General features: G+C 40.6%; 1 protein-coding gene across 5 annotated transcripts in view; it reads left to right on the top strand.

Moving 5' to 3' along the window:
• LEF1 (lymphoid enhancer binding factor 1) overlaps positions 1-13,774 on the top strand; it is a 120,155-nt gene that overhangs the window by 92,491 nt on the left and 13,890 nt on the right. For all 5 annotated transcript variants that reach the window (XM_027599906.2, XM_027599907.2, XM_027599905.2 and 2 more), the window contains 4 exons: positions 1,293-1,415; positions 2,432-2,594; positions 7,513-7,620; positions 13,093-13,141. In XM_027599906.2, coding sequence (XP_027455707.1) covers positions 1,293-1,415; positions 2,432-2,594; positions 7,513-7,620; positions 13,093-13,141 — 443 coding nt within the window. The remainder of the gene's footprint in view (positions 1-1,292; positions 1,416-2,431; positions 2,595-7,512; positions 7,621-13,092; positions 13,142-13,774) is intronic.

The raw sequence follows: 13,774 nt of genomic DNA, 5'->3' as shown, positions 1-13,774 counted from the left end.
GTAAATCTAGCTGGTTGGGGGGGATGAAATTAATATCCTTCCCCCAAAATATATTTTTACACCTTTTATCATTGTAAGAACTCTCTAGTGACAGGATTTTCTCCCATGCGAATAACCAGCATCATGTATCTTTGCAAACGGTACATGTAGCAGAGCATCATTACTTAATCAAAATATTTGTATTTTTTCCATGCCTCCTTAATTTTTAAAAATTTGTTTCTGATCTAAGCAGAGGGTTCTTTCCTTCCCAGATGAAGGAGTTAATTGTGCTGGCTGTGGTAAAAGACCTGAGAACATTGTTCTTGTTGAATTAAATGTTCACTTTGAAACAGTTTGAAAAGCAGGGCACCTGGTTGGCCCAGTCAGTAAAGCACGCAACTCTTGATCTCAGGGTGGTGAATTCAAGCCCCTCGTTGGGCGTGGAGTCTGCTTCTAAATGAATAAATAAATAAATAAGTTTGAAAAGCACAAATTTCTAAAGCATATTCAAATTTATCAAAGCATTTATTGAAAGTACTTTTATTTTTCTTGCATGGCAGTTGCCCTCCTTTGTGTTGTACGGTGGTGGATATTTCAAGATTTTTTTTGTGCTCTACCAGGCGTACTCGGGAGAAAAGCCTTTAGTGTGTATAGTTTTTACCTGGTGCAGAACTGTAGCCTTCCTTTAATTTTATTACCAGTTTTCCATAAGACTAGATCTTTCAAATAGTACTTTCTTTCTGTATAGAAGATTATTTTAGAAGATGCTGATGGCAGCTTTACTAAATTGGGGACTGAAAACAAACTTCCCATCCCTTATTTTCTCAGTTGTTCTCTCCAGATATCAATAAAGAAGCCAACCATCTGAGAAGACTTAATGCGACAGTTTGCTTAGGAATGTAGGCAGAGATATTTTAATGTGGTGTCTTTAGCTTTCATTTAAAAATCATTTAAAAAGCTAAGTCCTAATAAAGTGTTATGTTTCCAGCAATTACACTTACTGAAATTCTTCTTTGAAAACTGCTTTGCAAGAAAATTGACTTTTTTTTTTTTTATTTCTACGACCCAGAGCCCTCCCAGGAAAAATGTCTGATTCTATTAGTTTGAAAAAAATTCTGTTATACACGGAATAAGTATAAATATTTCCACTCGAATACAGAGAGAAATTAATTATTGGCCCACTCTAATTCATAGTTACTCCTGTGTGTAAAGATATGTTTTCACTTTCAGCCAATAGCAGTTAGTGGATTGTTTCAGAAGTCTGCCTCCTTTTGCTACAACAACCATTAGTACATATGTTTTCCTTCTTTCAGGTTTTCCCATCATATGATTCCTGGTCCTCCTGGCCCCCACACAACTGGCATCCCTCATCCAGCTATTGTAACACCTCAGGTCAAACAGGAGCATCCCCACACTGACAGTGACCTAATGCACGTGTGAGTATGCGTCCGGTTTCACCTGTGAATGCCTTAACAAACTGAGGATTTCAACACAGTTTCTTCTTGCTGTTGTTGAACATTTCCTCCCTCTCTTTTATTATGAAAATCAGTGTGTCTCTGCCTTGAAAGTTCTGCCCCTGAGGACTTTAAGCAGCTTGATTCTCACCGCACTGATTTTAAGATTGGAATGGAGCACAGGCCTCAAAAGATCAAGGGAACCTCACCAAAACGGAGTAATCTTCAGAGTGTGGGCATTGAATAATCTTGAGCTGTTTAGCAGTTCACTACCAGGTTTTAATTGGGTTCTGATTGTTGCACCTGATGGTACCTGGGGGCAGTAGACGGGAGGGCTCCATGCATTTCCTTCCGCACATGCACTTAACCCTGCTCGAGGCTTCAAAAGCACAGAATTCAAGGGAAAGGGGCAAACCAAGCCCAGGATCCCCTTTTGAGCCAGGGTTGTCTCAGGCTGTTATAGCAGGACTAAATTCCCTGAAGACATTGTTAATTGAACTCCTTAGTCTAGGGGGTAGGGTGTGGTGGCAGATTATAGACCAGGGATGGGAGGATGGGGTGGCAGGGTGCATGTGATAGTGCATAAAACCCCTGCACATGTAGGCAAGGCCAACATGCATTTGTTTGGGGGAGAGAGTCTTAAAGTTTCATTAGCTTCTCAAGGGGGCCCTTGACCCAAAAAAGTTAAGAACCTCAGTTCTGAAAGAGGAATAACCACCCATATTATGTGTTTGGCTTTTCCTGAGGTAACCAAGGAGCTCAGGCTCAGGGCCCATTTTGCATCAAACACTTCTATAGCTGTAGGTAAACTTTCTCAAACCAAAGGATCCTCACTCCTGCTGAGTTGTTTTTCTAATTTGATGCTGTTCTGGGGGCTTATAGAGCTCCTAGAGGGTTGTCCCGGGCCTGAGTTTGACTGGTGATGTAAACAGATGCTCTGCTTCTCTCCTCCCCTGTCCCTCCTCCCCACCCCCCACACCATCCCACCCACCTTTTAGGAAGCCTCAGCATGAACAGAGAAAGGAACAGGAGCCCAAAAGACCTCACATTAAGAAGCCTCTGAATGCTTTTATGTTATACATGAAAGAAATGAGAGCGAATGTCGTAGCTGAGTGTACTTTAAAAGAAAGTGCAGCTATCAACCAGATTCTAGGCAGAAGGGTAAGTAGGGGGATGGGATGTAAATGTTTATGGTGACCTTGGAACTGTTTCGTTAAAGGTGATCATAGAATGCGTTTGTATAATCACAGCCACTTTGGGAAGTAACAGAAGATAGGATAATCTTTAGGAGGATTAAACGATAGAATGCATTGTTAACAACTTAGATTGTACCTAGCACATAGAAAACCTCCTGTAAATGTTAACTGTTTTTCCTGTTATCATTTATTGGGTATCTTTTATGTGCCAGGTACTCTGGTAGGCATTAGATAATAATTGCTGAATACAATAGATAGGGTCCTTGTCTTCATGGAGCTTAACGTTTTGTGACAGGATGCAGATGCTAGACAGATAATTACCAGTGTATAATTAAGATTGTGATAAATACTGTGAATGTAAAGAGTAAGATTCTATGAGAAAGAATAACAGGGGGCTAGGGAAGTGCCCCTCTAAGAAAATGGTATTTAAGCTGAGACCTGAATGAGGAGTAGAAATTAACCACGTGATTAGTGGGGAGAGGTGGACCCTCTCCAGATGGAGTGACAGGTGTGTGCACTCGTGTCTGAAGCAAGAAAGCACTTAGCCCACATAGGGAACTATAGAAAGGCCTTGCAATACTAGCCACGCTTCTAGAAGAAGCCGGGCAAACACAGGTGGCCACTCCTTCCAAGACAGAAGCAGATCTGTTCTACTCAGAAGCTTTAACTGGATGAATTTATATGGGCTGGAGAAGTCTTTATTCTAGAAAAATTTTTCTCTGGGTCTTAAAGTGTATATGCGCATGGTTTCTGCATTGCCTCCTTTCTTTTCATTCCTTCTTTTACTCATGCCAGGATACTTTTCTGATCACCTACCGTATGCCAGGCACTAGGCTACCACTAGCACAGGCACTCTAAGATTTCTTTATCCAGCCACCACCCAGAGGCCAGGAAGTCTTTCCAGGTGCTTTTCTCAGGATTGAAAAGGTTTTAAAACGTTAGGTATCTGAGGAGTGGTGGAAAAAATTGGAATTTTTCTAATATTACATTATAATTTTAGAAATGCTTCATTTTAATTTGTTGATGCTCTTCATATATGTGTGATAGTTTATTAAATTATGACCTTATGTATTTGTTTTTGCAACCTCTCAAGAAATTCATGATTTGTAAATCAGCATTTAGGCAAGAAAGGTCTAACGACCTTTGTAAAACTTAGATGATCGTGTTTTAGCTGTTGTTGGGGGTAATTTTTACCATGTTTGATACAAACCTAATAAATTTCAACATTCATAATGGAAGACATGCAGGAGATTTCCAGGCCACGTGAACAGATAGAGGGAAGTAAGCTCTCTTGTATTTTTGATTCCTGTTGTATAGAATAAAAAAAATGCAGTTATTTCCAATCTGCAGGACACCAGGGTTTTAGGGGGTAGGGTGTGGTGGCAGATTATAGCTCTCTTGGTGCCCCATGTACAATACTCTCCCTCCCTGTGGATTCTTAAACACTTAATAACAATAATTACAGTGATTTCCCAAGCCAGAGCATAGCAGATAAATGATTCCCATCATCTTTGAGGAACTTCGCCTTAAAATTTTAAAGGCTGATGACCATCCCCCCGACCCTTTAAAAGAAGAAACCAGAGGGAAAGAAGGGTTGATGTTCTTTGTTTAGTTTTTATAAAACTCTTAGCTTTTTTCCCGTTTTTGAGTTAAAGGTCCCCTGGCCCTCCAGTGGGAAGTATTTTCCTGCTCAAGAGAGTAAGTAAGGATATGATACGGAGGTATGCTTCCTATTTTTAATGCACATTTCCAACAATTGCTACTTTCTCAGGTCCCTTAACGATCCCCAGATCAGAGCGTGTGTCCTAAAAGGTGGTTCTCATTTGGGATCTCTCTCTGTCTTTGATTTGGACACCTGTTTCTATTTATAGGTCTCTGAGATCTTTGATTAAGATCAGGTTTTCTATCCTTTCATAACCCCTCTGGCAGGGTAGTCCTTGCTAGTTCTTTAAAGTTCCTGCTTTTAAAATCATGAAGTTTTACACTGGGATAATTAGAATTCTTAAAAGTAGAACTTAAATCCATTCTGGCACATTTTATCTTTTTTATTTTATTCATTTATACTGTATATCTGAAAAGAAATGTTCAGTCATTTGAATTAAAGTTTTCTTCTTCATGTCATAAATAATAATAGCACAAATCTTACTTTAAAAGAAACCTTTTCAGACCTTCCAGGCTGTTAAGGAAAGTCCATTTGTTGCAAATTTATTGTCAGAATTTTTTTTATCTTGGACTGTATACGTTTTCTAAAGTTAAATTGGTATTTTCCCAACAACTTGGGAAATGTTGACAATGAAATCTGATTTTTTTTAAATTCAGTTTTTCAGTAAGCAAGAGATAGAAAAGTGTTTTTAAAAGCCCATTGTGTTTCAGAAATTCCTATAAAGAAAGACCATCTTTCTAGTTTGTACTAGACTTTTTATTTTCATTTACAAGGCTTTAATACCATTGTTTTACCCTGGTAAAGGATCTTTTATTTGTGGGTAGATCAAAAATATTAGAATTACCAGGGAACTAAAAGCAACTGAAAATTCAAGTAAATAGTTCGTGGCCTGCTTTTTCTCCTTGCGTTTTGCTCAGTTTTGTTAGCTGGGATCATTTTGTCAACTTAAATGTCCCGTTTTAACTCAAAAATAACTTGTTGTTTGGGTAGAAGACCTAACCTCCATACATATTTTGAGAGAGAAATTTTATAAAACTTATTCCAGGTTTTCTCAGCAAGTTATAAAGCTGCCAGAAACTATATAAAATTATACCCATGAATATTGCATTAGTTTGAGTTCTGACTTGTCAAATGATAAATTTACAAAAGTTATAATTTTACTTTTTTTTCCTTTTTGTCTCCCTGTTTGTTCCTGATTGGTAACACTTTGCCTCTTGCCAATCACATTTAGCACCAGAACTGTGTAAATATTAATGATCAGTCTTTTCTTAAAAAAAAAAAAAAAAAAAAAACAAACCCCAACAGACAATCAAAGCAGATCTTTTCCATTGTGTCCAGTTTGTTTTCTGCCCTATGTAGGTCTCTGGTACTGGGTCAGTGTTCCAGATTAAGCAAGGCCAGTGGTTGGGAGAAGCCCGGTTTAAACTCGCAGTACTGCCTCAGACATGCTTCCTTCTTAGGCTTGATTTCACTAATTGTGTTCGTTCTGCGGGTACAAAGAACTGTGTCTCAGGTAACTTTTTTTTTTCAGGGTTTTTTTCCTTCCACCTCCCCAGCGTGTCCGGCTCCCCTGGCCCCTCATCATTTTTTAAAAGAAAAGCATATTACCTGATTTGCTTTCAGATTCGGACCCAGGTCCTGCTTCTTAACCGCTTGACGCTCTGCACTTCTGAAGTGATTTAAAAAGGAGCCATCTGTCCTATCCAACACTGAGGCCCAGGCTGGTTTCAGGGGCTTTCAGAGGAACTGAATCCGAGGCCCTGCCCTTAGGCACCGCCTGTGCCGGAAGCTGGAGTGGGAGGGTGGGTGCCGCAAAAGGTGCTTCAGCCTTCTTCTTGGGATCAGGCCCCTGGTCTTGGAGCAAGCAGGAGCAGCAGGTGTTTGTTCTCTTGAGGAGAGCTGCCTAGCCACACCTCAGGAGCCTCCTCCCGGAGAACTTTCTCTCTCTCGTTGCCTCTCTCCCTCACTCCTCTGTCCTTTCCCCACTCCAGTTCAGCCACACCTTTCTTTTCTTTTCCTTCGTTTTTAAAACTAGGACAGGAAAATTAAAATCAATTAGGCAGGGTAGCCATGAATGAGAAAGACCCTCCTAGCACCGAGAGCTGGGGCGAGCAGGAGTGGGCAGGTGGGAGCCGACCCAGGGTGTGGGTGTGGGTGGTGTGGGTCAGGTCTGCCCCTCCCGTGGCTTTGCCTCCGTGCCATCCTCTGCGGCTCGTTCGTCCCCCAAAGTCCAGCCGGTTCTCCTGGAAGGTTCCACTGGCAGATGCTAGCACTGAAGAAGTGGGGAAAATACTTGAAAACTGCCTGCTAGGGCACCTAGATTGAGTCGTGTGCAAACATATGCAAAGCAATGTGCAAATGTAAGCTGCTTAAATTTCCGAACGGATGCCTTGCGTACACAAGCTATTTTGCTGTATATGATACATAATTATGTCAGTTATTAAAAGGGAAACATTCTCCAGGTTACATACATTACAACCAGGTAACAAAAGGGTTACATTCTCCAGGTTAGATACTCCAGTCTCAGATTCTAGATGGCAAAATAAACCTAGGTAGTGCTCCTTGCTTTCCATCAGAAGGAAGCTAAAAACCATAGCTATAAAGAGCGCACGTGTGACTGGACCATGTTATCCGTATGCTCCCTCTAGACAGGTAGTGTGAGGAGAAGGTGACGGGACAGAGGCAGACTGACTTGAGGTCTTGCTTTATAGACAGGATCCTAGGATGCGGGTTTCAGACTCTTCATATTGACAGAGTGGGAGAGTGTCCATGTGAGGTGAGGATGCATCCGTGTGGAAAAGACATCTGGAAATTATCACATTTTGCATAAATAAATGGTACTTGGTCTCGAATACCAGACTATGGTACAGACTAAAAAAGCACTAAGTTGGGTGTTGAGGTTCACCAGTGAAAGTTCTTCCTAATTTACACTGGAAAAGAGAAGGGGTGGGTGACAGATCATTTTACTTCGGCTCTTTAATTGCCTTTGATGTGTTGCATGTGATGTGGGAGAACAGGATAGAGACCTAAGCTGGGGTCGCACTCTCGCCGCCAGACTCCGAGTGGGTCTGTGCAGGACTCGCTCTTCTGTCATTTAAAAATAAATCAGAGTTTAAGTGCTTAATATTTTCATTCTTTGATGTTTGAAACATGAAATATGTAGTATTACTTCTCTTTTGCTTACTTACTTGATTGGTTCTCCTTCCTCTTTTTGTTTTAGTGGCATGCCCTCTCCCGTGAAGAGCAGGCTAAATATTACGAATTAGCACGGAAGGAAAGACAGCTACATATGCAGCTCTATCCAGGCTGGTCTGCGAGAGACAATTACGTAAGCTCTTCTGCATGCCAACAGCTCGCTACTGTCACTCATCCTTTGTTACTTTTGTTTTATTATTTTTTTAAGGTTTCATTTATTTATTTTATTTAAATGAAACATTTATATGTTTCATTTCATTTATTTATTTGCAAGAGAGGGAGCGAGAGAGCACAAGCCAGGGGAGCGGCAGGCAGAGGGAGAGGGAGAAGCAGGGTTCCTGCTGAGCGGGGAGCCCCACATAGGACTCAATCCCAGGACCCTGGGATCATGACCTGAGCCGAAGGCAGATGCTTAACCAACTGAGCCACCAGGCGCCCCTCTTTCTGTTCCTTTTGTGATGGAAATGTGTTTTAGAGTACAGTGTCCCCCCCATCCTCCCTTATTCACAGGGGATACATTTCAGAACCCCCAGTGGATTCCTGAAACCACCAATAGTACTGAACCCTGCATGTACTATGTTTTTTCCCGTTCATACATACCTATGATAAAGTTTATAAAGTAGACACAGTAAGCGATTAACAACAATATAGAACAATCATAACAATATACTGTACTAAGAGTTATGTCAATGTAGTCTGTCTCTCTAAAAATATCTTACTGTACCATACTCCCCCCTCTCCTCGTGAGGATGTGAGACAGTAACATGATGACATGAAGTGAGCTGACTGATGTAGGTATTGCAGTGTTGTGTTAGGCTGCTCTCGACCTGCTGACGCCACATTAGAAGGAGCATTGTCTGCTTCCAGACCCTGTTTGACCAGGGGTAACTAAAACTGTGGAAAGCAAAGTGACAGATAAGGGAGGACTACTATATACATAATGCCAGTACTCTTTCCTATTTGGGGAAGTTCATGAACTTTATAATAAAGATTTCATGGATATATTAAATTTGGAAAGCATTGAGCTGTCATACTTTTTTTTCCTCTGGTTATATAATACATTTTTTAGGTAAAACTTTAATCCAAAAAAATCCATAAAAATGGTGAAAAACAATTTTTTTTAAAGATTTTATTTATTTATTTGACAGAGAGAGAGAGAGACACAGTGAGAGAGGGAACACAAGCAGGGGGAGTGGGAGAGGGAGAAGCAGGCTTCCCACTGAGCAGGGAGCCCGATGCGGGGCTCGATCCCAGGACCCTGGGATCATGACCTGAGCCGAGGGCAGACGCTTAAAGACTGAGCCACCCAGGTGCCCCATGAAAAACAATTTTTTAAAAAAGCCTGTAATCTCGAGGTGCCCAGGTGGCCAGTCAGTTTAGCAGCCAGCTCTTGATTTCAGCTCAGGTCATGGTCTCAGGGTTGTGGGATCAAGCCCCACATCAGGCTCTGTACTCAGCAAGGAGTCTGTTTGAGATTCTCTCCTCCCTCTGCCCCTCCCCCTGCTTGTGCTCTCTCTCTCTCAAATAAATAAATACATCTTTAAAATAAAAATTAAAAGCCCATAATCTCATCCTGTAAAGGTGACATTAGTAATAATTAGTTACATTATCTTCCAGGTATTTTTTCTGTGTACATGGTTTTTTAACTTGGATATAATTGTGTGTGTGTGTGTGTGTGTGTACATACACTTTGGTGTCATGCTTTTATATATAATAAGCATTTTTCTGTTACAGCATAGTGTTTCTATGTATCAATTTTAATGGCTATATTATAGTATTTTGAGTGAATGTCACAACCATTTTTTTCCTGTTTTTTAGACATTTATTTTTTTTTACAATTAGAAATAATCCTACTATGAAGATATCTATGCATAACAATTTTTCTTCTGTGTTTAGGGCTATTATTTCTGTAGGATAGATTCACAGTAGTGGAATTAATTGAGTTAAAGGATATAAACATTATAAAGGCTCTTTGATACTTACTGTCAAATTTCTTTCCAAAAGGATATTTTCTAATTCTTAAAAACGTATTCAAGCGACTGTTTTGCCACAGACTAATTAAAGCTAGATTTAATAATTTTTTTGTTCGTAGTACTGTACCTTGATGTCTATTATGTATTTTATTCAGATGGAGTAGGTATTATATTTTTTAAGTTGTCCTAATTGGCCAGAATACCCCATTTATAGTCCCCGTTATTTTATTACTTTAGAATTTGTAGGTTTTACTAACGTGGTCTTGATACAGTAAAGGCTATTACTGAGAAAGTGTATTATAAATTATATATTTCAGTTTTATATTTTATGGAAGGGATCAATTTTGATTAAGCTCCTAATTTAAAATTTTTGAAGATCATTTTCAGTGTTCCATGTGAGCCTGGCATTAGAAAAACCAAGTAGGACAGCCTTAATATTAGGTAGAATTGTTCCTTTTTTAAAAAGGGTGAGGGTGAAGCCATTAATATATAATTTAAATGTGTGACCATTGCTGTAGATGGTCCTATGGGGCCCCCTGTCTAAGGTCATACATCCCATATGATGGAACACCAGGACTTTTGGAACACATTTGTTTCCTGTAACGTGCTCTGAAGAAAGTCTCTACTGGTCAGGATTTGAAGCTTAAACCCTGGCTACCACTGTGACACAGGAAGGAAGAGTCTTGGTGCTTGCTACTTAGGAGCAGTGGCTCACTGGACCCTCCTGAGCTCCTGTTTGCTTGCCTTAATAACTACCATATGCCTATTGTCAAGACCTGTCTTAAATGTTTTCTGTGATATTTTCTAATCCTTGTAATAATTTAGGGTCATGAGTAGTAGTATTGCATTTTAATGCAGTATGGGGGAAATTGAGGGTTTAGACAGGTTAAGTAATTAGTCCACGGCCATATAGTGGCTAAAATTGCAATTGTTACCTGGGTCTCCCTGACTTTCAAAATCTATGCAGTCTGCCTTCTCTGTAGCAGACTAGCACAGTCTTCCCAGCGCCTTCTTAAGTAGACTGATGTAATTCAAGAGTTTTCACCCCTGAGCTGTGCTTCTGTTCTCTGGGCAATTATTAGCATCTTTCTGGTTAGATTTGACCCATGGAAGGGCTATGCTGTGCTGTGAATTTGTATAGATTTAACATTGCTTGTTGAATGTCTTTGAGGGAAGTTTCTGTTTCTGAATCTTAGGTAAAGGATAAAACTTTAAAAAGAGATAAACACAGGGGTGCCTGGGTGGCTCAGTCGTTAAGCGTCTGCCTTCGGCTCAGGTCATGGTCCCAGGGTCCTGGGATCGAGCCCCGCATCAGGCTCCGTGCTCGGCGGGGAGCCTGCTTCTCCCTCTCCCACTCCCCCTGCTTGTGTTCCCTCTCTCGCTGTCAAATAAATAAATAAAATATTTTAAAAAAAAGATAAACACATATTCTGTCCCTCTCTCCTTTTCTCCATGTGGGGAGATGAGAAGAAAGTAGTTTTGAAGAAAGCCAGCATAGTATGAATTTACCTTTAAAGATGTTCTGCACAATTTTTAAAGGAAATTGTTTTGTATAACTTGATTGTGGGATCCCCTGGAATGAAGGGAAAACCCAGCTTCGTCACATACAATTTTTATAACAATAAATATCAGCCTATTAATTAGTAAGGCAAACAAGTTAATCAAGTGATAGCGCTTTAGCTAGAGATTATTCTTACAGTAACAGCATAGGAATGGCATTTAAACAAGATGCATGCCTTGTGTCTTAGCAGTTAGTGTCAGATCGCTACCCCTATCCTCATATTAAATATTGTATCTCAGTTATTTAATATTAAAATGCTCTGTTCTGTGGCATCACATATTTTATAACTTCAGTTCTTAGCGCGTTTATTTTTTATAACTTTTATAACAGGAGTTTTCATAAGTCAACAGTGCATATATTTTCTTAGGTGAGATCAGCCAGATATTGGTATTGTTAGAGCTTTTAAATTTAATGCTTAATATCCCCAGTATCATATATAATTTTAATGAAGAATATTTTTATTTTTACCACACATGGATGAGTTTTTTGTGTAAGTTGACATCAGTACATCCAAACTACTTAAGTCTTTTCTGTCTACCATGAAATGTTAGTTCATACCCAGAATTTAATACAGGTTATTTCTCAAAGACACTAGCAGTCTGACACCTCAGGCCACAGTCGTGTGTGCTGGGCATGGCGCAAAGTGGCGGAGATGTGCTGAGATGCTAAGGTGGTGCTCTCAGGAGCCAGGGGCCGTGTGGTGAGGGGCCGCCTGCTACAGGGGCTGGGAGGAGCTGGGTTCTGGCAGTGAGGTCTGCCTGAGGGGGAGCAGACCGGAGGGACAGAGGTGAGTAGGGCTGAGGAGGTTCCCGAGAGCCGGCTCTCGAGAGGAGTGTTGAAAGGCAAATGGGAGCGAGGAAGAGAAAGTGAGGAGAAGCTCCTGACACACGACACCACCTCACAGCACCTTCTGGAAACCACAGTAATGCCGTTTGAAAGGAAGATAGAGGAAGCCCAGGAGAAGCATGCGCTCCCTCCGTCTGTTCCCCTCCTGCCAGACTGCTTTTAGTAACAGTGTTAAAGACGACGCCATGATTTTCGATATGCCATTTCCCAGGGTCACGAATATCTGCTGTTTGGGAGGATGGTTTGAATCAACCTTCCAAAGCTTTAAAGCTTCAGCAGTCAGGTCACATGACATGTAGAAAAACTATCCTGAGGTGCATAAAATTATACTTTTATATATTCACACAGTATGTTCAACGTAACCTTACAGTTTTACGTTTTGTTCTTGGTTAATGTGATTATTACAGCAGACATAAGATAGAACTATTGGATGTGATATGTGTTCTGGTATAGTTATTTGAAAATACCGCCCTAACCCAGGCCATTTACTATACATATGAATTGAATATGTACTGTGTCTGTGCCCTATTACAATTATTTTTAGGGGAAATTAGGAAGAAAAATAGAAAATTAGAGCACTATAAATGGGACTTAAAATTGTGAATCTGTGCTGAAGGTGATTTCGAGATGTATTTAAGATTGCATGAGTATTCGTGTTATTGTGTCTGTTTTAGGAAACAGGGTCCAAATTTGCCAGATATGTCTTTGAAATTACCTTTCATTTTCTCAGGTTCAATCTTATCTTTCTGCCGCTATCCTTGATGATGTTAGGCCTGTGCCATGGGGGCTAAGGGTCTTCACCTAATATCATGAATGTTTAATTACATGGTGGAATTGACAGGAAGGAAGATTTATCATGAACACCACCAGAAGTGGGTTCTAGGTGTGGTGGTTGCTAGCAGAATGCCTCCGTAAGTGGGCTTGGCTTGAATGGGCATCTGTGGCCACAGGCCTAGCATGTCATTACCCTAGTGTGTATGTGGGAGGCCCCTTCCATTGTCAGTACTGATAGTAAAGTAGGAAGCAGTAGAGACAAAGGTCACAAAGAGGTAAGAACTTTCTCTCTCGCTCTCGCTCTCGGTTTCTAGGTATAGATGGTAAAGAGAGCGAGAAGGAGGCACCTTTTTCTCTTTGTTGCCTGCCTGCCTTTTGTACCGTTGTGTCCCATTCCTGCCTGTGTTCACAGTCTAGTCCGTAACGTGACCGTGTGCCCGTCTTCTTCCAGGGTAAGAAGAAGAAGAGGAAGAGAGAGAAACTCCAGGAATCGACATCAGGTAGGCACCATATGACTTCCCAGTCAGTTCTCCTGCTTATGACAAACACCTCTTAAAGTAGTCTGCGTCTTCTGCACCCTGCTTTATTCTGCACCTGTAACCTGTGATTTTCTAAACTCTGCTTTCCTTCCTGAGAGTCTTTAAAAATGTTCAAAAGGCCTTTCTTTTAAATGTGACTATGTGAAGGTATGTCTGAACGCTCCTTTCCCAAACCCTGTCCCCCGGAATCCTGGTTGTTAACTGTGGTGGGTTTTGTCTTGTTTTTGCTTTCATTGTCTACATCCTCTCTAACACTTCTGCTGTGCTTCTGTCTGCACAGCTCCTCACAATAACAATTTCTGTTCTGATTTTATAATATGCTACCTTATGTGTGTCCTTGAGAATCTTTTCTGTGGCTTGGGTTTTCTGAAAATAGAAAACATGACAATAGGGTTTATCTTTCCTGGATGTTAATTCAAGGCATCAACCAGTGAGGTTCTATTTATTTCCCCTTTTTCTTTCATTGAAAGTAAGGCCACTACTTGTACTGCACAAATAAAAATGGCTGGTATAAGAACCATAAAAAGTAAAGCAAACAAGTCCACAGGATGTTGTAGCTACTACGTATTTGGAATGTACAAAAACCTCTTCAAT

This window comes from Zalophus californianus, chromosome 2 (genome assembly GCF_009762305.2).
Source record: "Zalophus californianus isolate mZalCal1 chromosome 2, mZalCal1.pri.v2, whole genome shotgun sequence".
Lineage (NCBI taxonomy): Eukaryota > Metazoa > Chordata > Mammalia > Carnivora > Otariidae > Zalophus > Zalophus californianus.
Note: the sequence above shows the minus strand (reverse complement) of the source record. Positions and strands in the feature narration are given on the sequence as shown.